General features: G+C 39.7%; 1 protein-coding gene across 1 annotated transcript in view; it reads left to right on the forward strand.

Moving 5' to 3' along the window:
• The window catches only part of LOC136693778 (zinc finger protein 420-like), a 215,209-nt gene that overhangs the window by 147,260 nt on the left and 40,681 nt on the right, over positions 1-27,268 (forward strand). The window contains exon 8 of the mRNA XM_066666933.1: positions 2,296-2,651. Within this exon, the coding sequence (XP_066523030.1) occupies positions 2,296-2,651 (356 nt within the window). The remainder of the gene's footprint in view (positions 1-2,295; positions 2,652-27,268) is intronic.

Below are 27,268 nucleotides of genomic sequence, written 5' to 3' on the forward strand. Positions count from 1 at the left end.
GAAAATCTAACATAATATTTGAGTTTGATATGATTTGTCTACAAATGCCTAGAGTAAAATGTATGAAAATCATATCCTGAGGCACCTCAAAGCTGCAGTGGAGTGGTTTGGTAACAGTTTCATTTAATCCTTTAATAGCACTCACAATTTTGCCATATATGTAAAATTAACATCATATGTATGGGTTTGAAATGATATTTCTAAAAATTCCTACAGTAAAATTGTATGAAAATTGTTCTCTTGGTACCTGAGAACATGTCCATCAAGGCAGCAGTGAAGTGGTCTGGCAACAGTTTGCTTTAATCACTTTATGGCCTTCTGCATTTTATGGAATTGTGTTGTTATTCTTATGAAGTTTGTAATGCTGTTACTCCTCATTCTTACAGTAAAAATGTATGACCATTATAATCTTGGTAGTCTAGAACATGTTCTTCAAGGCTGCAGTGGAATGGTCTGTTAACAGTTTGATTTAACCCTTTAATAGCACCCAAAATATGCCATATATCTAAATTAAACATAATTTTTATGAGTTTTGAAATAATATTACTTCAAATTCCTACAGTAAAAATGTATGAAAATTATACTCTGAGTACCTAAAAACATGTTCTTCAAGGCTGCAGTGGAGTGGTGGTGTGGCAACAGTTTGATTTAACTCTTTTTTGGTATTTAATCTTATTTCAAGTCTATTACTCCTAATACTCCTAAATACACAAATATTATACCCTGTGTACCTAAGGACATGTTTTTCAATACAACAGTGGAATTTTCTGTTAACAGTTTGATTTTTTTTTTTTTTTTTTTTTTTTTCAGGGAAACTAAATCCCTCCATTTTATGGACCTTTCTGGAGTTTTTAAGGGTTGCAAACCGTTCTTTTAGCCAATCAGGCCTTTTTTAAATATTAACTGTAGTGAATTATGTGGAATTAAGTTTTAAATTCCATTTCTTATGGATTTTCAATATCTGCGTTTTTCTGTGAGTCGTCCCTCTCGTTCTCAGATTCTACCATAAACCGCGATATAGACGCACACAGGAAATACTAGTGTACACACCGTTTATACCATGTTTTACTGAAGGTAAGGATCAGAGAGACTTTTACACAACATTTATACCATGTTAACATTAACCCTGTCTCTGGATCTTTAGATTTCTATTGCAGAGCAGAATGACTTAGAGTGAGAAGAGAAAGAAGAAGAGAGTGGTTGAAATTTTAGAGTATTTTTATTCATAAAGCACTTTTTGTAGTTGGTGTTTGTAAAAAGAAGCTGCACAGAATTCTGGGTAATAGCGCCAAGTGGGTGCTGCTGAGGCAAAAGTGACATGAAAAGATTGGTCAAAGCAGAAGGAAGAAACCTTGCGAAGAACCAAGTCACAAAGTAAAACCCATCCTCCTCTGGAAGGCATCAAAACAACAAAGAGAACTGTTTACACAAGGAGTGTCTTGTAAATAATGTGCATTTTGTTATCCCTCCTCCACCCACAATATTCCTTCTGGTCATGGAGATAGAATCAGTGAACATTTACAGTGTTAAATAATATGAATACAAATAGGAATGTTGCTCTATTTCTGCACCATAACACTGACTTATTTTTGCTGTTTCAGTTACATTACTAAAGGTGGAACTGACTACAGATTCAGGAGAATATTGGTCACCAATAGAGAGCTACGGAGGATTGAATTTAACTAATTTATCTTTGTTTATTGTCTTCCAGGACAGAAGAACATCTCTTAAACGTCTCCTGTTGTCCACGTTATTTCCACAGATTTTCTACACATTAATCAAGAGACATTTCTAAACATTTCCGTCACACAATGTTGAAATCAGGAGGGATTACATGTGAGGATATGGAAGGCAGAAGCTCCAGTTCTCAGGAAACTTCCTTGGCTACTCCCCAGACTCGCACACCTGGCAGAAAATCTCAGACAAGTAAACACAAACGGAAAACTTATGCTTGTGCAGAGTGTGGGAAGAGTTTTACTAAACCAAGTAGTCTCAAAACACACCAGCGCATTCACACAGGAGAGAAACCGTATCACTGTTCAGAGTGTGGGAAGAGATTTAATCACCAGAATAGTCTCCAAATACACCAGCGCATTCACACAGGAGAGAACCCGTATCACTGTTCAGAGTGTGGGAAGAGTTTTACTGTACTGGGTAATCTCAAAAAACACCAGCGCATTCACACAGGAGAGAAACAGTATCACTGTTCAGAGTGTGGGATGAGTTTTAATCAACAGGATCATCTCCAAACACACCAGCGCATTCACACAGGAGAGAAACCGTATCACTGTTCAGAGTGTGGGAAGAGTTTTACTCAACAGAGTCATCTCCAAAGACACCAGCGTATTCACACAGGAGAGAAACCGTATCACTGTTCAGAATGTGGGAAGAGTTTTATTCAACAGGGTCATCTCCAAATACACCAGCGCGTTCACACAGGAGAGAAACCGTATCACTGTTCAGAGTGTGGGAAGGGTTTTACTCAACAGGGTCATCTCCAGATACACCAGCGCATTCACACAGGAGAGAAACCGTATCACTGTTCAGAGTGTGGGAAGGGTTTTACTCGACAGGGTCATCTCCAATTACACCAGCGCATTCACACAGGAGAGAAACCGTATCACTGTTCAGAGTGTGGGAAGGGTTTTACTGTACTGGGTAGTCTCAAAAACCACCAGCGCATTCACACAGGAGAGAAACCGTATCACTGTTCAGAGTGTGGGAAGAGTTTTACTCAGCAGAGTAATCTCAGAGTACACCAGCGCATTCACACAGGAGACAAACCGTATCACTGTTCAGAGTGTGGGAAGAGTTTTACTGATCCGCGTTCTGTCCAGAAACATCACTGCGTTCACCCAGAACAGAAGCACTAGAACTAAGTGAAGGATTATCGTCAAAGATTTTGATTTAATAAATCTGTTTGTTCACATTCTTGAGGATTTAAAGAAACCGTATCACTGCTCAAAGTGTGGTTAGAATTTTACTCAACAGGGAAGTCTTAAAACTGCACCACTACTCACACCAGCAACACCGTCCAATTCGCAGATGATTCCACTGTAATTTCCGGAGACTATGAGACAGCCTACTGAGACAAGGTGGAGCTGTTGTGGTGCACTGACAACACTCTGCACCTGAATGCAGCAAAGACAAATGAGATGATCATTGATTTCAGGAAGGTGATATAGGACATTTAACCCAGAAATGGGCACTGTGTAGAAAGGGTTACGGACTTTTTTTGGTTCCGGGGCATTCACATCGAGGAGGACCTAACCTGGGGTGTGAACATCAAAGAAGGCAGAGCAGAGACTCTACTCCTTAAGGATTCTCGAGATATAACGTTGATCAGAGACTGCTAGTGTCCTCCTACCGTTTCACCATAGAGAGCATCCTCACTTATGGACTCTGTGTGTGTTCTCCAGCTGCACTGTAGCACACAAAAAAGAACTTCTCTGGAGTTTGAGGTCTCCAGAGAAGATCGTTGGGTGCTCTATACCTACCCTTATGATCTACAAAGTTGCCGTTGCCTTCAGAGAGCCTACAAAATTTTTATGGAGGGTTCCCACCCAAGATACAATCTTTAACTCTCAGGCAGACAGTATATCACTGTAGTGAGTTAATTACCTTTCATTTCTAATAAGAAATGTTATTTTGTGGGACTTAATTTGCAGAAATTTAGCCTGGTCCCTATGAGTGACCTCATTTCACTTGCAGTCACTTATTTCACTCCCTTCCTCCCAGGATCTCAATCCAGATAACATTTTGGTGCCTAAACGTCTGTATCAGGAATTGTAAAATTGACACTACTCTTATTTATGACGGGACCAGCTACCCTCAGTGGAATGCAGAGACACAGACTCATGTAAAGATCATCTTATGCGCTCTGTAACACTGCTTAATCAGAAGCTCTACAAACCATGGAATTAAACCTTAATTGCCACTGGTTTAAAACAGTTTCAAGTTGCGTGTGGTACACAATGTTGCAAAATTTTATTCCAGTTGGACGATTAAAAATGAAATTATATTTGTGTTTAAAATGACCTTTTGTATGAACTTTTAATCAGGAACCACAAGGATCTCTACATACTGTGTGTGAGTTATTTGGTGAAAAATGATGTAAAACATGGTTTTGAATGTGATATTCCTTTGTGTTAACATATAATCTTTTATATTGCATTTTAATTAATCTCTCAAATGTAATCACCTCACTCTGTCCTGAAACAATATGCTCATGTGTGTAATATGATTGCATTAGGAATATTGTTTGATAATAATTGCAAAATCATGGTTCAGAAATCTTGGAAACTCACTCAACCAGAAGATTCCAGAATGCATTCTCTTAAGTCTTTGTCTTGTCAAATGTTGTAAACTATGTGTGATGTCACTACTTAAGGGAGGTTCTAGTCTAAAAGAACATCCAATCAGAGGCAAGAAATGCTTAAACTCTCAATCCCTGAGTGTTACAGCCTGTCTAGGTAGGCCGCAACATAAAGTAAAAAGGAAAAAAAAAAAAAAAGTATATATGTCTCCCCCAACTCCTCACACTTCAGTCCCACCAGACCAAGGAAACGACAGGTTCACCAGAATTCAGTCTCCAAATGTTTTATTTACTCCAAGATGACAATGGAAGCAAAACTTCAGGAGTGGTCTAAGCCTAAAATAAACAAATCCCATTCCACCCAACATATATAACTTACCTACCCAAATCAATAAAGAAAGAAAATACAAAAACATTACCTAACTCCCTAACATAAACAGAATGCAAGTCAACCCCTTTAATGAAAATAAATAAGGCTACACCCCCTACAGCTTCCAAATGAGTAGGAGAACTATGAGGTTAACACCACATTAGACAGCTGACTCACACACAATAGCATGAGCTGAATCACAAACAATAGTATGTTCACAGATGCACATACACACAAGCTTTAGTCTGGCAGGAAGAAGCAATGACCAGGAGGAAGAGGAGGAGCTCCTTTCAGTCATCCAGCAGGGCTTTAAATCTGTTCCGCCTTAATCCTGTCAGCCAACCGGAGCACGGTTCCAGCAGCAAATCAGCAGCAGCACCTGTGGCATTTACTCAGGATAGAGAAACAACACAAATAAGTCACCAGACGTAACACCCCCACCCTACAGAATCAAACAACATGTTTGAAACTATAAAATTAAACACGTGACAAAGCATCAGCAACTATATTTTCACTTCCCTTTTTATGATGCATCTCTAGTGGGAAAGATTGTACCAACAATGACCATCTCAAAAGACGTTGATTATGATTGCTCATTCGGTTAAGGAAGACCAGTGGGTTGTGGTCAGTGTAAACCACTATCGGCACTGAACTTGATCCAACATAAACTTCGAAATGTTGCAAAGCCAACAAAAGAGCTAACGTTTCCTTTTCGATAGTACTATAGTTTAACTGATGTTTGTTGAATTTCTTTGAAAAATAACAAACAGGATGGTCAATGCCTTGGTGATCTTCCTGTAGCAATACAGCCCCTGCACCTGTCCCACTTGCATCTACTTCAAGTTTAAAAGGTATCTCAAAATTTGGTGCAGTAAGGACTGGAGAGTTACACAAAACAGCTTTGATGGCGTCAAAAGCTAATTTACACTCTGGAGACCACATGAATAGCTGTCCCTTCTGAAGTAGGTCAGTAAGAGGAGACACTAGACTAGAAAAGTTTCTACAAAACGCACGATAAAACCCAGCCATTCCTAAAAATCTCCTTAACTCACGCCGGTTAGTGGGGGCAGGAAAATCCAAAATGGCAGAAATCTTGGCCTGTACAGGCCGGACTTGACCTTGGCCAACCTCACGACCCAAGTAAGTCACTACAGCTTTAGCAAATTCACATTTTGCTAAATTTAATGTAAGAGAAGCATTCTGCAACCGACTGAACACTTCTGAAAGAGTTTGCAAATGGTCAACCCATTTAGATGAATAAATGACAATATCATCCAAATATGCATCACAATTAGTTATACCAACTAACACATGATTCATCAAACGTTGAAAAGTAGCAGGAGCATTTCTAAGTCCAAAAGGAAGAACTGTATATTGTAGAAAACTATCAGGAGTTACAAAAGCAGAAATATCAGAAGCACGCTGGGTTAATGGCACTTGCCAGTAACCTTTCAGTAAATCTAGTTTTGTAACAAATTTTGCAGATCCAACTCTATCAATACAGTCCTCCATTCTAGGAAGTGGAAACGAATCAGGTGTAGTAATAGAATTAACTCTCCGGTAATCTGTACAAAAACGCACTGACCCGTCAGGTTTCGGCACCACTATACATGGAGAACTCCAAGAACTTGTGCTGGGAACAGCAAACCCTGTGTCCATCAAATATTCTACTTCCTTTTGCATCAAACTCCTTTTAACTGGATTAACCCGATACGCATTTTGTTTAATGGGTCTATGATTATCAACATCTATGTCATGATGCACAAGGGACGTCTGAGATGGAATATCTGAAAACAAAGATATGTGACCCTGAATAAGACTTATCACATCCTCACGATCACTCTCAGATAAATGCATTAAGTGTGATGGTAAATCAGCTAATATCTCTGAATTGGATAAACGTGCTGGCACAAAAGGTACACTACGCAATGTTAACCCATCTTCTTCAGGGTTATACACAAGCGGGATAACAGCAACAGTAGAAGTAGTGGTTTTAGCAGTAGGCAACACTTCACAACTTCCCACAGGACCACGACATACATAGGCCTTTAACATATTGATATGGCAGACGCGACTTTTCCTTTTCCGGTCAGGGGTTTTAACCACATAATCTGTTTCACTAAGTTTGGATTCAATTACGTAAGGACCAGAAAATTTAGCCTGTAAGGCTGAACCAGAGATAGGCAGAAATACTAAAACTTTATCTCCAGGAAGAAATTCACGACACCTTGCTCTTTTGTCAAAACGACGTTTCATTTTAACTTGAGCAGCAGTTAATGAAGCCATAGCTATTTTACAAGCGTTATGCAGACGTTCACGAAACGCACTCACATACTCCAACACATTGTGTTTTTCTGACAACTGCTCAGCACTCAATTGCTCATGGAGCATTCTAAGTGGTCCCCGAACTGTATGTGCGAACACCAACTGTGCAGGACTAAATCCAAGAGATTCCTGAACTACCTCCCGTAAAGCAAACAAAAGAAAAGGGACTCCCTCATCCCAATCACGTCCTGATTCAAAGCAGTATTTGCGCAGCATAGATTTTAATGTTTGGTGAAATCGCTCCAATGCCCCTTGTGATTCTGGGTGATAGGCACTAGCTACTTGATGTTTAATTGACATCTCATTAATCACTTGAGAAAAAATCTTAGAGATGAAATTGGAACCCTGATCTGTTTGAATAACCTTGGGCAACCCAAATGTAGAGCAGAATTTCACCAAAGCCTTGACAACTGCCTTAGAGCTGATGGTGCGTAAGGGAATGGCCTCAGGATAACGAGTAGCAGAACACATTATTGTTAACAAATATTCATGTCCTGCCTTTGTCCTTGGCAATGGACCCACACAATCCAAAATGATTTTCTCGAAAGGCTCCCCCATCACCGGTATTGGATGAAGGGGAGCTGACGGAATTGACTGATTAGGTTTACCTACTAGTTGGCATACATGACAAGAACGACAGAAATTTGAAACATCACTCTTGAGTCCCGGCCAAAAGAAATGTCTTAAAATACGGTCATAAGTCTTAGTAACTCCTAAATGACCAGAAAATGCATTCTCATGTGCTAGGCTCAAAACAGGACCTCTATAAGCCTCTGGAATAACAATCTGATGGATAGTGTTCCAACCCAAATCAGAGGTTCCTGTAGGTGTCCACTTTCGTTTCAAAATTCCCTCACTGACATAATAAGCAACCGCTAATTTATTTATATCCCCCTCCGGAACAGTTTTAGCAAAACACAAGGCTAAAGATGCATCACCTTGCTGAGCTTCAATCAGCTGCTTTCTCCCAATTTTTAACCCTGTCATAATCACTTCCCCAAAAATTTTTTTATCACCACTTGCTTTTGTCTCCTTCACAACTGGTGGACCTTGAGGTGCCATAAATGTCCCTAAAAGGGGTACCTCTGGAGTTTTACGAGCTTGAGCCCTTGTTACCACACAACCAGGGAACAAAGATAAAATTTTTGGATCGATGTCACCAGTTTCAGGCATCACACTCACTTCTGGCAAAGGAAACACTTTTCCTCCAGCCAAATCGTTCCCAAGAATGAGGGAGACACCTGCAACTGGCAACCTATCTTGCACAGCAACCTTCACAAGACCTTTAACTAACCCAGATTTCAAATAAATCGTGTGCAAGGGAACTTGCAGATGACCCATCTCAATACCCCGTACCAAAACAGAAGACCCACAAAACGTCTTTTCGGAGAAGGGCAACACACTTTCTAAAATAAACGACTGAGCAGCTCCGGTATCTCGTAATATTTTAACAGGATGTAAATCATGATCCTGCTCTACAATTGAAACCCACCCATTCAATAAAAAAGGCTTATACCCGTCATCCAGGCAAGGTTTGGAACTTTGCAAAGACGACAAGGCATCCGATTTTGCCAGACCCACACTTTTGAGATGCTGTTTGTTTCTTTTCTTTTGCCAGGCTTTACACTCAGCGATCAAATGTCCAGGTTTACAACAAAAGAAACAAACACGTGTCTCACCATCATTATGACCCTTTTGAAACACTTTAGGTGGTACCTCACATTTTTCTGGAGCAACAAACGCAGCATGTGGTAATGTGCAATCCTTTCTTACCACACGGTCAGACCGTACAGGCGATGTAAAAACAGTTTTATGAGTCAACACAAACTCATCTGCATACACCGCTGCATCTGCCAGAGAAATAACTTTCTTCTCATTTAGATGAACCACAATATTTTCATGAACAGCATTTTTAAAATCCTCCAATAAAATGAGTTCCTGTAACTGTTCAAAACTGGTAACATTAGAGGAACTACACCACTTCTCAAATAAAGTCCGTTTCTCACGTGCAAACTCCACATATGTCTGGCTGGCGGTTTTCACCTTCATTCTAAAGTTTTGGCGGTAAGCTTCAGGCACAAGCTCATATGCATGTAAAATACTGCTTTTCACTACCTCATAATCCAAACTCTGACTTAAAGATAACGCTGCGCATACCTCTTGAGCTTTTCCCTCCAGCTTGCATTGCAACAACAGAGGCCAGACTTCCTTAGGCCAATGCAAAACAGAGGCAATTCGTTCAAAAGCAGGAAAATAAGAATCCACATCTGATTCTCTAAAATGAGGTACTAGCTTAATATGCTTACCTACATCAAATGCAGCAACCGGTTCTGGTGATGTCACAGAAGAATGAGCAGCAGCTGGCAAAGGAATAAACAGGGTAGAAGGTGTGGAAGCAGGGCCAGAAGGAGTAGAAGTAGGACCAGGAAGAATGGAAACAGGGCCAGAAGCTCTCCTATCGGTAGTCTCTGAAGAAGCACCCAGCGGTAGTAGCAAAGGGTCACCAGTTGCAGTACCTGCACCTGAAGGCCCAGTCTGCAACTGGTATAACCTCAGAGCCTTCTCAGCTTCAATCTCCAGAGCCCTCACCTTCAGAAATTGTATCTCACGCTCCTGCCGTCGTGTCTCCAATTCCAACTCCTTAAGGCGCACTGCTATCAGAGGATCAGATGGTTTTGATCCCGTACTAGGCGATACCGCACTGATAGTGGACTCCTCCACAACCAGTGAGAAAGCACCTGCACCCTCACCTGCAACCTGCGCACTGACTGCCACCTCTCCATCTGGCAACACCTTTAAAGCAACCAATTTCTCAAGTAAAGCAGTTTTAATCTCCTCCCTCTTACCATGACGAGGAACAGACACCTGATAAGCCTCAGCAATCGAGACTAGATCCTTTCTACGGTAAGTATCCAATTTCCCACGAGAAGGAGACCTAACAAAATCAGCCACATCCATACTGAAGCCTCAAACCATAGAAGTTCACCCCCACCAAAAAAAAACCAGCCAGACAGACACAGTCCGACAGACCACAACAAGAAAAGCAGAAAGCTCCCCCTGCCAAAAAAAACCCAAAGAGGACGAGCCCCCAATTTATGTTACAGCCTGTCTAGGTAGGCCGCAACATAAAGTAAAAAGGAAAAAAAAAAAAAAAGTATATATGTCTCCCCCAACTCCTCACACTTCAGTCCCACCAGACCAAGGAAACGACAGGTTCACCAGAATTCAGTCTCCAAATGTTTTATTTACTCCAAGATGACAATGGAAGCAAAACTTCAGGAGTGGTCTAAGCCTAAAATAAACAAATCCCATTCCACCCAACATATATAACTTACCTACCCAAATCAATAAAGAAAGAAAATACAAAAACATTACCTAACTCCCTAACAAACAGAATGCAATTCAACCCCTTTAATGAAAATAAATAAGGCTACACCCCCTACAGCTTCCAAATGAGTAGGAGAACTATGAGGTTAACACCACATTAGACAGCTGACTCACACACAATAGCATGAGCTGAATCACAAACAATAGTATGTTCACAGATGCACATACACACAAGCTTTAGTCTGGCAGGAAGAAGCAATGACCAGGAGGAAGAGGAGGAGCTCCTTTCAGTCATCCAGCAGGGCTTTAAATCTGTTCCGCCTTAATCCTGTCAGCCAACCGGAGCACGGTTCCAGCAGCAAATCAGCAGCAGCACCTGTGGCATTTACTCAGGATAGAGAAACAACACAAATAAGTCACCAGACGTAACACTGAGGACCAATCTGGCCTTCAAGGCAGAGTTCCTGAGACCTGGTTTTAAAACTGTTGCTGTTGAAGCATTTTAGTGGGGAGAAAGGTTTTCCAAAGAGAGAAAGTCAAGGTTTTCAAAAAGGAAATGTAGAGAGAGATGTTTGGAGGGTTTAAAGCAATGCTGTTCTGAATTGCAAACAGAACAGAGAAGGAAGAGAATGGAAATGGGAAAATAGAGGATCAAGAGAAGTTTCCCTTGACTCCCATTTTGGAAGCTAAGCAGAAATGAAGGGAGAGAGGAGTTTAGAGTCATTGCCTCAAGGCAATAGAAAATTGCAGCCATAGTTTTTATTTTATTTTGTTGTTAACTTTTGCTGTGTTGTGAAGACAGGTGATGGAAAAGAATCTCCGCAGACACGGTTAAAAGAGTAAATACATCTTTATTTACCAAAACAGTGTCTTACGGGTTCTTAAGGATCCCGTGAGAGGGTGTTCAATTCCGAGCTCGGGTCTTCTCTCCTCCTGGCTCGAATCCTTTCGTCTATATCCTTCTCTCACCTCTCCAAATAAGGCAAACATAAAGGACAGTTTACATTTGCTTGCTCTAAGGGAGGGGTATAATTTATAGTTTTTTACTCTCACTGACAGCTTATCCTAAACATCTCTCTCTGTAGCGCACATACATATGTTCATATGGCTGAACACACTGAACATTCCTTAATACTGTCTTATGAGGCTGTCTGATAAATATACCTCATAATTTCCTCCCTTCGAGACTGTTAAAGTCTCGTAAAAATTTAAGCAACCCATACATGTAAATGTCATAACAAATAATTGATACCTTCCTATATACAGTTTTAACATCACTTGCATTATGATTTAACAAAATTTCATGGAGTGTGAGGGCGAAAAAACCTGTCCGGCAGCAATCTTTCTTGAAAATCCTTCAAACATTTTAGACAGGAAAAATTCCCTCTACGATCCCTCTGCCCGGCGATCACAAAAAATTGTACTCCAATCCAATTAAATTTATTCTATATGTGTAGGGAGTTGACTTAAGTAAATGTATATGAAAATCTCAGAAAATAAAATCAAACCAATGTCCAAATTCAGGCTGGTCAACCCATCGGACCTTCCAGTGGACCTGTCCCTACCTGACATACCCCTTGGCCCTAACATCGATAAAACAAACAAAAACTCTGAGATTTCAATACACTTACACAGATTACATTTCATCAGTCTATAAATCTTCATAATACACAGTTGTTACAATTTTTAATATCACTCATATAATGGTTTATCACTATCAAAGATTACTAATAATAAACAATTCAATAGAAACATATGACATAATATTATCTTTTCAGCAATTTTGTCTTCTGATGTGATGTTGATGACATATTGAGCTTCAGCAAGTCTTCACCATTCTGTTTCAAAGTCCTTCTGTTTTATTGTCCTCTTTTGAGTTTTTGGATCCCTGTAGCATTTCAGGAATCTAGAACAACCATCCTCCCTTACAGTGTTCTTCCCCCCTTTTTCTTTCTGGAAGAAAGAAACAACAGCCAGTATCTTTTGCAAAAATGACATATGCAAATAAACATCAAATTAAACTTTAATAATAGTAACATTAATGGATTAATACGTTTTATAAGCTACAGTGTATACTTCATCCTACAATCTTTATAATTGATTACTAAATAATAAACCTAACAAAATAAAAGATAATATCATAAGTGAATGAAAAATATATAATAGTGGATATTCAAAATGGATATCTTTCTACCAGGTTATTTTCCAACATTTCCTCCTCATGTTTGTCTGAGTCGGTTCTACTTAATAATGGCATCTGTACTTGATTTCCAGGCATTACAACTCCAACCCATTTCAAAATCATAGCTTTCGCACAAGTTAACAACAGTGTACAAAAACAAAACATTATACACACTGCTAAAAGAGCTGCTCCAAAAACTTGAGCCAACATTGCTCCTAGTGGTCCTAATTTCTCCAATAACCAAGCATTCACAGACCATCCAGCTCCTTTTGATGGACCAAACGCCTCCCTTATATGCTTCAATGCTTCTATAACACTATTCATATTATCAGAATTATCCGGAATCAAAGTATAACAGGCATCCCCTGTCAGATTCAAAGCTACACATAAACCCCCTTGCTTAGCTAAAATGTAATCCAGAGCCATGTCATGTTTCAACAAAGTTAATCTGTGACTTTTTTGAGTATTTGACAAAAACTGAAACCCTCTTATTGTTTCATTAGCAAACCCTTGTAAAGTGTACGTAATATTATCTATATGATCTGCTAAAAATGTCACACCATACCATGGGAATAATCCTATACCCCATTTTTCTCCTATACTGATTCTCCAATGATATGCTTCCAAGTTATGAAACTGAGCCATTTCCCTTTTGTTTCTTCTCACAGAATTACCTTCAGAATTCCCTTCATCAGTTGCTTCAACTTTTTGGAGAGTATAAACCTCATAAGGAAGCTTTAATGTTGCCATATAACAACAGCCTGTCCACCCATATGGTAGAAATATGTATGCTTTATCTCCACAAACCCACCAAATATCCTTAAAATTTCCTATAGTCACATTTACAGGCAAAATGTCATACTGCACCATTAATGTTCTACTCTGTTTGCTATCTGGTGTATGAAAATTCACTTTAAACAAAACGTCCTTAGGTTTAGGCTCTTTAAAATTAATCTTATAACGAGCACAATCAGATATTCCCATAAACATCCCCTGTCCATTGTGAGTATCATTGGAACAAAAACAGTCTTTAGTCTCCACAGATTTTACTTCCATCGCATCAGGCCGTGCTGTCAGTATATTTTCATGCCGATTAAGGAAATTCACATATGGCAACTTCATCAACCAAGTACAATTTAATCTAGGTCTAAACAAATGCACTGATAAAGCCATTATTATATCTTCTTCAGAGTTTTGCTGATATATTAACCACGATAAAGCATAAGATTGACACATAGCATGCAGTGGTTCTGGTATTGTCTCTAAAATTGATGGCCATGTGCTTGGTGATGGAACTTTCACCACACATGGACCAGTCAACATCGTACTCATTCTTACGGAATGGGTTATTTGCTGAAACCATAAATTTCTAGATGCCCATGGGTCTGTAATTTGTAACACTGAAGAATCAAATCCATATGCTTTCCATTTTGCTTCTCTTTTCTGTAATGCATGGTAATGGTCAGTCATTTCTTCAGATGTCCAGTCAGAATCAAAAAACTCTCTCTGCCCTTCTAAAGTTATTTTCTCAGTGGTTACTAAACCCTTTGAATCCATGTCTTCCATTGGGTTTCTAGCTTCAAAAGTCACTTGACTGATATTCACTTCATGCTCCATATTTAACTCTGGACCCTGTGTTATGTTTACTTCCTTCTGCAATGGAAAGAACATTACTTCTGGAGTCTGGGTTACTTTTACAACATTATGTGATCTTGTTATTTTTCCCTTTTCAACAGTTGTGCTAGATTCAGATGTACCCGAAGCAGAAGTCATCATTGGCAGTGTAGTGCTATTCATCTCCTTTAATGGCATATCTAAAGTAGTAATCCGATTAGTTACATTATTTCCTTTACTTATTTCTGGAGCTAAAGTAATTGGCTTAATTTGTTCTTTAGTAACCTTTAAAGTCATTGCCATAGTGGTTTGGTCCTGAACTCTTTTAATAGATGTAAAAACTTCAATAGGACTCTGGTCCTTTATCATCACTATCACTGTACGAGTTATGTACCCTTCTCTCCACACATTTTGAAATGGCACAAACTTAAGCTCTGGTTCCAAATAAGTACAAGTATATTCCCCTTGATCTTCCCATGTAACATTACGTAAAAGAATTGAACAATCATCTCTAACCCTGAACCACCTAAAGGCATTAAACAAAAGATACTTTCTCTGGTCATGAGGCAAATGATCAACTTCAGGTCCTGTTAACACCACTTTTTCACCACGACTATTTTTCCACTCAGGAGGACTATTACCCCCTGTATTAAATCTTCCACATTTACAGGGAAGATGAACTGCTTTACCTAATTTAGCTTTAACCACTGTCTTGAAAGGTGATGACGTTGTTGAAATTATCAAAGGCACTAGTGTGGTTAGATGTGATCCATTTACCCCCTCACTAACTTTCGACACTGAAAAAGTAAAGTTCTTTAAAGTTTCATTCTCTTTAGTTCTCATACCGTTTAGGTCTAACCTTTTTCCGAACTGGTCTTGGACTCTTCTCTTGATCCAAGTCTCTGAACTGTTTTGAAATGGAATTACTGCTTTCTGGAATGGGACCTGCTGTTCCTGGGACATATTGAAATTCAATTTCTCCAAACCTTTTGTCTCGTTTACAATCTGCTGTGTCATGTCTGGCATCGTCAGAAATATACACAGAGTCATCAGCATCATCCAAACCAGGGACAATCTCCTCTTCAGGAGATCTACTCTGATTTGTTTCTTGCATGTTATTTTCAACCTCTTCTCCCTCATATTCTTTTGGTTCTCCTGAACCTGCAACCTCTCCTCCCTTTGAGAAAGGCTCCTCTTCACTTGGTGCTTTAACACAGTGAGATAAATGATACCACGTTGGAGACCCCTTGACTTGAACTGCCGTTCCAGTACTGCGAACAACTTCAAAAGGTCCTTCTCTGCGTTCGTTATACCATTTTCTTCTAAATACCTTTACAAACACCTTGTCTCCAGGCTGCACTGTATTCTTCCTTTGCTCATCCAGTCTCTCCTGCTCCTCCTCTTTTCTTTGCTTTTCTGAAACGTATGTGGATATTCTTTTATGTAAATTAGCTAAGTATGAAACATATGCTCTCATGTCATCTTCTAAAAGAGCTAAACTTGGACCTTTCCCACTTGTACGCAAACATGGCGTTGGCATTCGTCTGCCTGTCATCAACTCATGAGGAGTCATGTGTAAATCACGCAGCTCACTTGAGCGACACACCATTAATGCTAATGGAAGTGCTGCTATCCAATTTAACCCCGTGTGCTGACAGATTTTAACAATCCGATTTTTCAAAACACCATTCATTTTTTCACAAATCCCTTGACTTTGCGGATGGTACACAGCTCCCAGACGCTGTTTAATTCCTAATTTTTGCAAAATTAATTTCACCGTTTTATCCACAAATTCTTTCCCATTATCTGAGGATATTCGATCTGGAAGTCCCCACCTGCTTATGACTTCTCTACACAAAAACTTGGCAACCGACTGAGCATCCTTACGCTTGGTTGGACATGCCTCAGGCCATCGTGAAAACCTGTCCACAACAACCAGCATATACCTCTTACCTTCAACTGGTTTTATCATGTCAACAAAGTCCACAACTAACTCACGCATAGGACCCCTTGGTGTTGGAATGTAACCAGGCGGAACCATCAACCCCCTGCGAACATTATTTTTCAAACAAATTATACATCTGCCAATTACGTAATCAATCTGTTCAAGCAAATATGGTGCCCAAAAACCATACTCCTTTGTAATCTTCCTCCTAACTTCTCCCCTAGCCACATGAGCTAACCCATGTGCCTCTTGAATCATCAGACCTAACAAGTCCGGGGGTGCTACTATCAGCCCCTCATGGTTTCTCCAAAGACCAGTAGAATCCCTGCTGGCACCTCGATCTAACCACAATTGTTTATCTATTTCAGGAACAGCTTCCTGCATTAAAAGTACATCATTAAGTGTCACCTTCTCTTCGAAGTCCACTTCATGAGTTACCAAAAACACTTCCCCGAGTTTGTCCGCTCCTGTAATGGCTTTGGCAGCTCCATCAGCTGCTCTATTCCCTTGAGAGACCCTTGATGCATCCATTTTATGAGCTGCACATTTAGCTATTGCTATTTCTTTAGGTTTCATCATAGCATGCAACAGTTTCATTATTTGAGCATGATGCTGTATTGGTGACCCATCAGTTTTCTTAAACCCCCTGTTTTTCCACACTGATCCAAACAAATGACACACATTATGGGCATACGCCGAATCTATGTATATGTTCACTCGCTTACCTTCAGCCAACAAACATGCTTCTGTTAACCCCACAAGTTCAGCAAGTTGTGCAGATGCAGGCTGTGGAATCACTTCAGCCTTTTCAACAACAAATTCGGTCCCCTGTGCTCTTACTATTGCATAGCCAGCCCTCAATTTATCTCCTACACGATAACAGGACCCATCAGTCCAATACTCCACTTCAGCCTCACTCAACGGAATAGCTTGCAAATCAGATCTAAGTCTCGAATACCTCTCTACGTCTCGTACACAGTCATGTGGTTCACCATCCTCTGGAGTTGGCAAGTTCTCAGCTGGATTTACTGTTACACACCTTGCTAGGGTGACATCTTCTTGTTCTAAGAGCCTATGATAATCTCTAATTCTAGGCATAGTTAGAGTATATTTACCAAAATTTAGAAGATTTCTAAGACTATGATGTGTAAGAATTGTCACTGGATAACCCATCGTGACAGATGATGCTTTCTCATACATTAAATACACTCCCACCATTGCTCTGTAGCAACTTGGTAACCCCAATTCCACTTCTGAAAAAGCAGTTGAATAATAAGCAATTGGTTGGGGATTGGTTCCCGTACCTGTTGGCTGACAAAGAACTGCACATGCATATTTTCCTCCAGTAGAAGTGGACACGTATAACAAAAAATTCTTAGAATAATCTGGCAGAGCTAATGCTGGAGCCTCTTGTAACCTCTGTTTTATTGTCTCAAACGCTAAAAGGCCATCCTGTGTCCAGGAAAGATTACAATAAAGTTGAGCATTCCCTGTATCTTTAATCATAGCTCTCAAAGGTCTTGTTAAACTAGCATAGTCCTCTACCCATGCTGAGGAATACCCTGCAATACCCAAAAACGTCATCATTTCTCTAACTGTTCTGGGTTTGGGAGCTTTGCAAATAGCTTCTAACTGCTTATCAGAAATACATCTGTGTCCCTGTGTTATGGTCTGCCCTAAATAAACTACCCTTTCCTGACAATACTGCAATTTTTTCTGAGAGACTTTGTGCCCCTTCTCTGCCAGCACCTGTAACAAAGTAATTGAATCCTTATGACATGTTTCCTCATCTGGTGCACAGAGAAGAATATCATCCATGTATTGAATGACAGTACTTTTTAACTTCTGATCTACCCCAACTAAATCATCTTTCAATACTTTATTGAAAATGTGAGGACTATGTTTATATCCCTGTGGTAATCTCTTATACTCATAGAATTGTCCCTTGTAAGTAAACCCAAATAAACCCTGACTTTCTACACTTAGTGGAACACTAAAAAATGCACCACATAAATCTAATACTGTGAAATACTTTGCATCCGGAGGAATTTGGGCTAACAAAACATGTGGATCTGGCACTTCTGCTGGAAAGTCTGTGACTACTTCATTTACTGCTCTCAAATCATGTACTAAACGATAAGAGTTATCTGGCTTCTTCACAGGCAACAAAGGTGTATTACTCTGCGGATTCTGTGTTATCTTCAGAACATCTGCCTTCACAAGACCTTCAATTTGTGGTTCGATCCCTTTGATTGCTTCTTCATTCAAAGGATACTGAGGCTTCCACGGAGGTTTTGTTCCTGGTCGGAGTTCAACTTTCACTGGTTGAGCTGACTTCACAAATCCAATGTCAGTGCTATGTTGTGACCATAAACATTTTGGAACATATCGCAGCATTTCCTCTTTCAAAGAGTTTGAATCCATCTTCTCATTGTAAAGTGATTCATGTGTCATCCTGACGACTTGTGGCTGTCCTTGTCCTTGAGCAGTAATCATAATCTTAATAAATCGCTGATCTTCACTGCTCCAGATGGAAAGATTCTCTTTAATCGGTTTAAAGACAACTTCTTCTGCTTCTGCCATCATTTCACCTATTTGTTTCTGCTCACAATCTTCAGACACCAGCAAAGTCACATGTGGTACACTTTTTCCCATCTCAAACTCTTTATGCAAGTAATCATTTTTGTCTATCTTCATAGCAGCTCCTTGTGGTCCCAAAATTATGCAACATGAACGTAATTCAACTTGCTTTGGTTGATGATTCAGCCATTGTTCTCCATCTGATTGTTCAGCATCCTTAAAGTATTTCAGTGTACAATGAAATGGATACTCTGGAGTCTTTGCATCAGGCATGTTCGCTACAATAAACTTCTCCCACATCTTGGCTGGTTCCAAGAATTCTTCGCTAAGATTTCCAATCCAAAATACTGAAGAAGCATCAGTCTCTGTTTTCATCATCAGTTGATCAATCATTTCACTCGGCACTTCCACCAGGCAGCCGTCCGGTGTGCATTTTATTGTACAGTTCAGTCTGCACAAAGCATCTCTTCCCAAAAGTGCAATAGGTGTATGTTCTGATACCAGTATGGGTATTGTAGTCTTCAGATGTTTATAGCAGAGCTCAATTGGTTCTGTGAGAGGAATCAGCTGTTTTACTCCCTCAAACCCGATTGTCCGAATCATCTGACCAGACCTGGGGAGGTGTATAGCATCTTCAGGCCGAATACAGGTGAAAGCAGCTCCACTATCTGCCATCATTGTCAATGGTCGATTATTTATTTTCACCTCTATTGTTGGATCTGTCTCTGGCCCTATTGCTACCAGCTGACACCTCCCACACGAGTTCTCTGGGCATCCCTAGAATCCTGGTTCCGGGCCCCTATAAGGGTTCACAGGTCCCTTGATTGACCTTGGTTGTCCTCTGAATCCTCCTCTAAATCCTCCTCTAAAGTATCCCCTGAAGTTTCCTCCTGGCCGGTTGCATTCACGAGCAAAATGACCAAACTGTCCACAATTATAGCACACTTCAGGAGGCTGCTGAAAGTTCAGATTGAATCTTCCTGGTCTTCCTCTTCCTAGATTTCCTTGACTTCTTCCTCTCCATGTCTGCACCTGACCAAACACTGGCTGCGGCCAGGGAGTCACTGGAGCAACTGATGCTGACTGGCTCACTTGAGGTTGAGTCTGATCCAGATGCGGTCCTGGCTGATTAGGAGGCTGACTTTGTATGACTACAGCTTGTTTCTTTTCTTTTTTCTTGTTGTCCACCAGTTGTATTTGGTTCAGCTTTCTGAGGGTCTCTTCATCCTGTATTTTCTGATCATGTTCCTTCTTTCTATATAGCTCCACTTGATGGGCTATATGATCTGTATAGACACTCTTTGCCATGCTTCCAAGACCCACTACTTCTGCCAGTTTACTTCTCACTGGTAAGGGTAGTCCCTTCTGTAATTTGGCTCGCAAAATTGACTGTTCCATCTGATTTAAATCTGGATCATTTCCTGTGACATTTCTCCATACCTGATGGACTCTTGACACATAGGCTCTCGGGTTCTCTTCTTCTCCCAAAGGCTCAATCAGGATATTGTCAGGATGCACATTGGTTGGAAATGAATCTTTCAATGCTCTCCACATTCGACCTCTGATTGCAGCAAACAGCTCTGGATCATTAACAGCAGTTCTTACATATCGTTCTAGGCCCGCTTTCTGTAGAATTTCTTCCATGGCTGGAACTCCCAGGAGATTTGCTAAAAGTCTCTTTATGTCACCTATTGCTGGCTGCGTTCCCACCAGAAGCTCCTCTAATTTTGAAATCCAAGGATGTGCTCCTTCTTGCAAAGTAGGCAACTTTTCCATGATATCTGACATATCTGTATTTTGCCAAGGCTTGTATTCCAAATTCCGTCCTCGGACTATCACTGGACATATCTTTTCAAGTGATTTCCCTTTCCTTGGACGCAGAGTGTATTGTTTTTCAGATTTTTTAGTGTCTTCATTTTTCAGATCCTCCTCATATGTCTGCAACTCTTTCAGTTGTGTCTCCAGTGAGCTAGAAGCATTATCTAAGTTCAATAAACATTGGTCTATACTTTTTTCTACTTCTCTCAAAGCTCTTCGTCTGTCTTCTCCTTTTGTGCTGGATGTTTCAGGAAATAATCCTCTTTCAGAGAAAGATCCCTTACTCTTCCATCCATCATCACTTTCTTCATTCTCTGTTTCATCAAAACTTCCATCTCTTGAGTCCTCTTTCCTTCTACTCACATCTCCTCTTTTTTCTGCTTTAGCCAGCATTCGTCTGATGGCTGGGTCGTATCCACCCATGGCTTCCTCCTGGTCACTCAGATCCTCATCTCCAATGGTCCTCCTTCTCATTCTCAGTTCACCTCTAGTCTGCAGACGTCGAGTTTTCTTCTTGCTTTTGGAACTCGGATACAGTTTTATCGTTGTCTCTGCTTGTCCTGTTTCAATGATGCATTCATCTTCGTCTTCAATGTGATAATTTCCTCCTTGATTAATCACTGGAAGCTGAGGATAGGCTTTTTCACTTTTCACTTCCTTCTCATAAGGTGGTGGTGTCTTAACTGAGTCCACATGTGAAAAAGACACATTAACTTCGGCCATTTGTCTTTCGGTTTTTTTCGTAAGTTGGTTAATCGCGTCTACACTCTTCTCCCTCTTGTCCTTCGCTGCCTTCATCAGTTTCTGACTCTCTTGTTCAAATAACTGGAGAATGCCAAGCTCTATTTCTCTTTTTTCCTTTCGCTTTTCTCCTTGATGCCCTTTCTTCTGTCCTGCTTTATATGTTGATACAAGTACCTCTATTGTTTTAATTACATCTGGGTTAAGTGTCCCCTCTACCGGCCATGGTTGGTCTATGTCAGGCCATCGCTTATAAAATTTTTCTGATATTCTTGCAATGCCTTTTATTAAAGGATTATTTTTCTTAACTATATCAACAGGAGTAACCCCTTTTGAAACATTAGTACCCATTTTTGGCATAATAATGACTAAATATGTTCCCAACTTACACTTATTAATTATTTCTCTCCCTTTTTTCTGTTTATATGCCACTATATTACTACAATCAATAAAAATTAATCCCCAATTGAATTTGCCAACTTCAGAGAAATCAAACCTTAATATGCAATACAATTCACACCACTAAATCCCCTTTATTAAGTGATATAACTACTAAGTGCACCATAAACCTAGATTTATTAAACATTCAGTAACTATCTTGTAATTAAAGAATATACAAACTCATATAATACTCAACAAACACTTCTAAATATGATTACCACTAAATATTTGCAACCCCATACACTTATAGCAAAGCTTAGATCAGAAATCCCTTTTCAAATAATAATTTTTCTTCATAAACCACGTTGTTGATTCTTTATAATCAAATTTTTATCTTAAAAATGAACAACCTGTTGCCAAGCTTTCTTTGAAGAAGTCTATGTCATGTACTATAGCACCAATAATGGACTAAATGCAAATAGATAAACAAATCAATGAATTTCCAATTATTACTTTTTAATAATGAGACTTATTAATGATTTAATCTAAATGTATCAATGCAGGTGTTTTTGAAAGAAGTTTGTGGATAAAACGACTAGCCTTATGCAGTCTGCTCTGTTCTGGGCAAATATGACCCCCCTTTTTTCCTCTCGGTCCTCTTCTCACGCCTCCTTTAAAATTTGAGACAACTCACACACATACACACACACACACACACCCCACAGGATAAAAAGACAAATAGAAATTTAATACATTCAGCTTACTTCTTAGTAATTAAACATTCAATATGCTTATTTGTATTTTATTTACCAACATTTAGTTCATTCATAACATTTTTACCCTTCATTCAATATTGTAAACTTCTCCAACAAATCTCTTCATTGGCTTGAAGCCCAAACGACCTTAATCTCAACCCCCCTTAAAAGGGTCTAAAGTGGTTGATGGCAATAAGTTCATCCTTAATGCAGCTCCCTCCATATAAGGCCATTCCTCAGTTCCACTGGCCTAAAACAATTACCCCATTCAATGTATCTCAATTTCATCAAACTATTGCATTCAAAGAGAACACAAACAAATTACTGCTCCCCCAATTCACTCTCACCCACTATGTTAAATTAATCCTCTTTTCCCTTTTATTTTAGATCATAACAAGCACCACACCCATAAAAAATTCAGTTCAAACGCACCCATTCTCAGGAGCTCCAAACCCCTGCACAGCACTATACATCAATATTTTCTAATTTGCCCAATAACTATTAGTTTCTATTTAAATCAAATCAACGTGGCTTTTATCAGTACGTCACAAATCAAAGTCCTGCCATTTTTCTCTTTTTCAAGAGTGAATTCTAGGCCTTACACACTTGCAGAAAGAGACCCCTCCGCAAAGCATAAGATCTCAAAAATTCAACAAAATAAGAGGAACCAGACCCATGAACAATTTTTTCTCCCAATAAAAGCCATCATATGGAGATTTCAAAATTTTTCTCCTTTTTCTTCAATAACAATTTTCCCTTTAGTTCCCATAATTAAACCTTACAGTTTCCCCAATGTACCCTAATTACTCAGCTTTATACCTTGCTCTCCTTTCTCCTATTCTCAACATCTAAAAACGTCTTTCTGGAGCTCATTGTCTATATTTTCTTAATGTATAGTCTCCAAGAAAGCTCATAAAAACGTCTTTCTGGAGCTCATTTTCTACTGTTTTCTTTAATTTACTGTCTCCCAGAAAGCTCATTTATTTTTACTTTATATATTTTTATTTTAAAAACGTCTTCCGTTCAGGCTCATTGTCATAAATAAACAAACCCCTCATTTTATTGAGGTTCATATTCATTTAAATAACTGTCCTTGAACGAAGCTCATAATTTTTACCATTACAAATTTCTTTCCCTATTAATTTCTAAATCTCTTATTCTTTATCACATTCCCTTTTTCTTTAAACACACCCACAGAAAAAATCATGGCTTTTTTACAGCGCAAGGGAGAAACCAATTCACCCTCACACACACACTCAAAAGCAACCACAGAAGGGAGGGGGTTGATCACTCCCCCTTTTTCTCCTTTTTCTCTCTCTCTCTCTAAACACACACTCAAAGGCAACCACAGAAGGGAGGGGGTGAGTCACACACACTCAGCTGACACACACACATGTACAGCAAGACACTCCTTTTTTCTTAACTCACTAGGCACACACACATACTCATCATCCAAACAACGCTTACACACACTCATCATTTTCAACACAATTTCTCATAGTCGACCCATTCACACATTAACAGCATGCTTTTTATTGCCGCCCTTACCTTATTTCCTTATTCCTTTATTCCTTATTTTTAATTTATGCTACCTTATGAGGTGTAATAATTCAAAAAGAGGCAGCATCAATACAGTGTTCGTCAACAGTGTTTCGAGTGGGCACCCCTAATTAAATCTCTGCATCACACCTCCAGTTTCTCATCAAACTGACCCAAAAAATCACCTAGTGAATTTTTCAGGATTTGCGGCCGGGCTATTCCCGCCTCTAAAAAGAGGGCTTAAATCCGAAATCTGCGGCTTCCTTTCTTTATTTAACTCTCTTTTCCTCTATTTTCCATATCATTATCCTTAAAACCTTAAAACCTTAAATTTTAACCAAATGCCACTGGGCCCAGGGCTTCTCACTATTTCAATATCATCCAATTCCAAAATACTCAAAGCTTACTTTCACGCAATGACTGTGATTCATGTCTTACAGTTTCAAGCAAAAATAGGGCCCTGTTTACCCAAACGTGCATGTCATCATCAGCTCACCTTATCGTTACTAATTAAGCTATTCTACACTTATACTTCAACATTTCCTTTCCTTTTTATTTTTCCTTTTTACTCTTATTAATTATTCCTTTTATTTCCTTTCTTTATTACAATGACTATAGTTAAAAATTTAGAACAGAGAACTTTATCCAACACCATCAACACAACACTACATACACTATTGAGTCTATTTATGAGTGCAACCTTTTCTGCATCAGACAGCCCAAACACCCAACCAGCGCTCAAATTTGTGAAAATCTCACCTTCTATTTGCCGGCTTTTAAGCGGTAGTTCGGATGCAGGGGTCATCTGAAGCAGAGAGGTCACAGCTCAATCCCATCCTCGTCGCCAAATTTTTGTTGTTAACTTTTGCTGTGTTGTGAAGACAGGTGATGGAAAAGAATCTCCGCAGACACGGTTAAAAGACTAAATACATCTTTATTTACCAAAACAGTGTCTTACGGGTTCTTAAGGATCCCGTGAGAGGGTGTTCAATTCCGAGCTCGGGTCTTCTCTCCTCCTGGCTCGAATCCTTTCGTCTATATCCTTCTCTCACCTCTCCAAATAAGGCAAACATAAAGGACAGTTTACATTTGCTTGCTCTAAGGGAGGGGTATAATTTATAGTTTTTTACTCTCACTGACAGCTTATCCTAAACATCTCTCTCTGTAGCGCACATACATATGTTCATATGGCTGAACACACTGAACATTCCTTAATACTGTCTTATGAGGCTGTCTGATAAATATACCTCAATTTCCATTAGCAAAATTTTGTGTCATACCCAGAGCATGGAAGAGACCTCTGAGCCCTGAAGTGTGTAACGAGCTTCATCAGGCCCCAGTCTGTGGCCCAGGACTGACGCACCTGCCCGTGGAAGCAGAACCTGTGAAGGAGAATCATCAAATGCACCCTCAGAATGCCTACCTGCTCCGACTGAGTGGTCACCATGTCCAAGGTTGTGTCTCTGACAAAGAGCCCAATGGAAAAAGAGAAAGGGCTGCCGTTGCACTGCACAGCTACTCGGCTCATGTCTGTGAGGAGCTCAGAAAGCCCTGCACGGAAGTCCTACAAGCCATCTCCACTCCTCTTCAGGGACACATATGGTCACATGGTTTCATATCATTCAAAGCTCAGGAGATTGGTGCTGAATGCTTTGCTGGGATAAACTACAGTCATTTTAGAGTTTAGGGAAGTTATAGAGAAGTAACCTCATACATTAATCGCTCTCTTCCTTCATGTATCGCTGTAGTCCGTTTCATTATATGAATGTATAATCAGTATTCTTTGTTTGAGACTACATTTAATAAACTAGTATTTGTGTGTGAATCTTTCTTGTACTGGATTCTTCCTCTCTGGTCAGATTCAAATTTGAAGACAAGAAACTTCAGTGGGTCAGTGAGCAGTTTCATTGAATAAATAAAAAAACTTTGACGTTTTTTGAAGCCTGTACTATAAGTATGTACGCTGAATTTAGAATTAATTAGGCTACTTTACATTAGGTCATTTCTGAAATGTGGAATCTCTTATTGTAAGTGTAGTCACACGCAGATAGTGTTTATGCTAAATTTGCCATCACACAATAATGAGCAAACTATTATGTAATGTCTGAAATCACTCGCTACCCTCCTGAATTCTTTAATTGTCTGTAACCCTTATCCAGTTCAGGGGCGTGGTGGGTCCGAAGCCTACCCAGAAACATTGGGCGCAATGTAGGAACACACCCTGGAGAGGGCACCAGTCCTTCACAGGGTGACACACACTCACACTCACACCTTGGACCATGGGAGGAAATCAGTATGGTAGAAAATTATGACAGAAATAAGAAAACCAAATCTCAGAGTCTGTATCAAATGAAAGAACAATTTATTTGGAGAGAATGCTACACGTAGCACCTTTTCCTCTCTCGTTGACCATTCCTCAACTAGAGTCTTTTATACCTGTAGTTCCCCCACCATTATTACCATGGCGCCCTTTGAAGTTACCATTTGTTCGCTCTTTTTCATATCAATCACCTTTCCCAATGCATTCTGTGCATCCCCCTCTACTCAGTTGGTCTCGGTTATCTCCTCTCTGTGGCCAGGAGACAAAAGGAGTTGATTGAACGAAAGGTGTCGATATGCTGTTATTTGAAACACACACACACACATGAGCCTGCTGTTCACACAGAGAATTGAGCAATAAAACAATTTCAGTTACACAATCATACATGGTCATTGCCGATCAAAAACACCTCTATTGATTATGAATCATTTCAATAAACAAATTCCATCACACAAGAGCACCTGGAGGAAACCCATTCGGACATGGAGAGAACACCCGGAGCAGGACTGCACCACTGTGCCACCCCTCCTGAATTCAGTCCTCTATAATAGTGTACTGCATAGTGGGCAATGTATGGAATAGGGAGTAGGGAGTCATTTTGGACACACCACATCATTTATGAGTGTGTAGGGGAAGAGCTAAAAGGGTGTGATATACGTCACAGTGTGATTTATTGTGGCTCTAATGTCATATTAACTTTTCTGCAACAGAACTCAAGACATTTTCTTTTCCACTGTCACCTTTGGCCGCTCATTAATTGCCAATACTGTAAAGCAGCTATGTGACACCATCAGGTTGTAAACAGCGCTATACAAATAACTTTAACTTGACTGTGGTCTCAGCTTCCTTCTGCTCAGATCTCAAACACGTAGAACACAGGTTTCCACCTTGTTTCAACTGAATATCAGTTTGTGTTCTGGAAACTGTATTCTGAATTTCTTTTGAGACGATCTGCTGCTCTTGTGATGAAAGAAAGCTGCAGTAGCAATTAATCTCTGCTGGATGTCGAGAAAATCAGGGAGAGCTTTGAAAAAGTAAAGTAAGGGGTGAATTTAC

This window comes from Hoplias malabaricus, chromosome 4, assembly GCF_029633855.1.
Source record: "Hoplias malabaricus isolate fHopMal1 chromosome 4, fHopMal1.hap1, whole genome shotgun sequence".
Classification (NCBI taxonomy): Eukaryota; Metazoa; Chordata; class Actinopteri; order Characiformes; family Erythrinidae; genus Hoplias; species Hoplias malabaricus.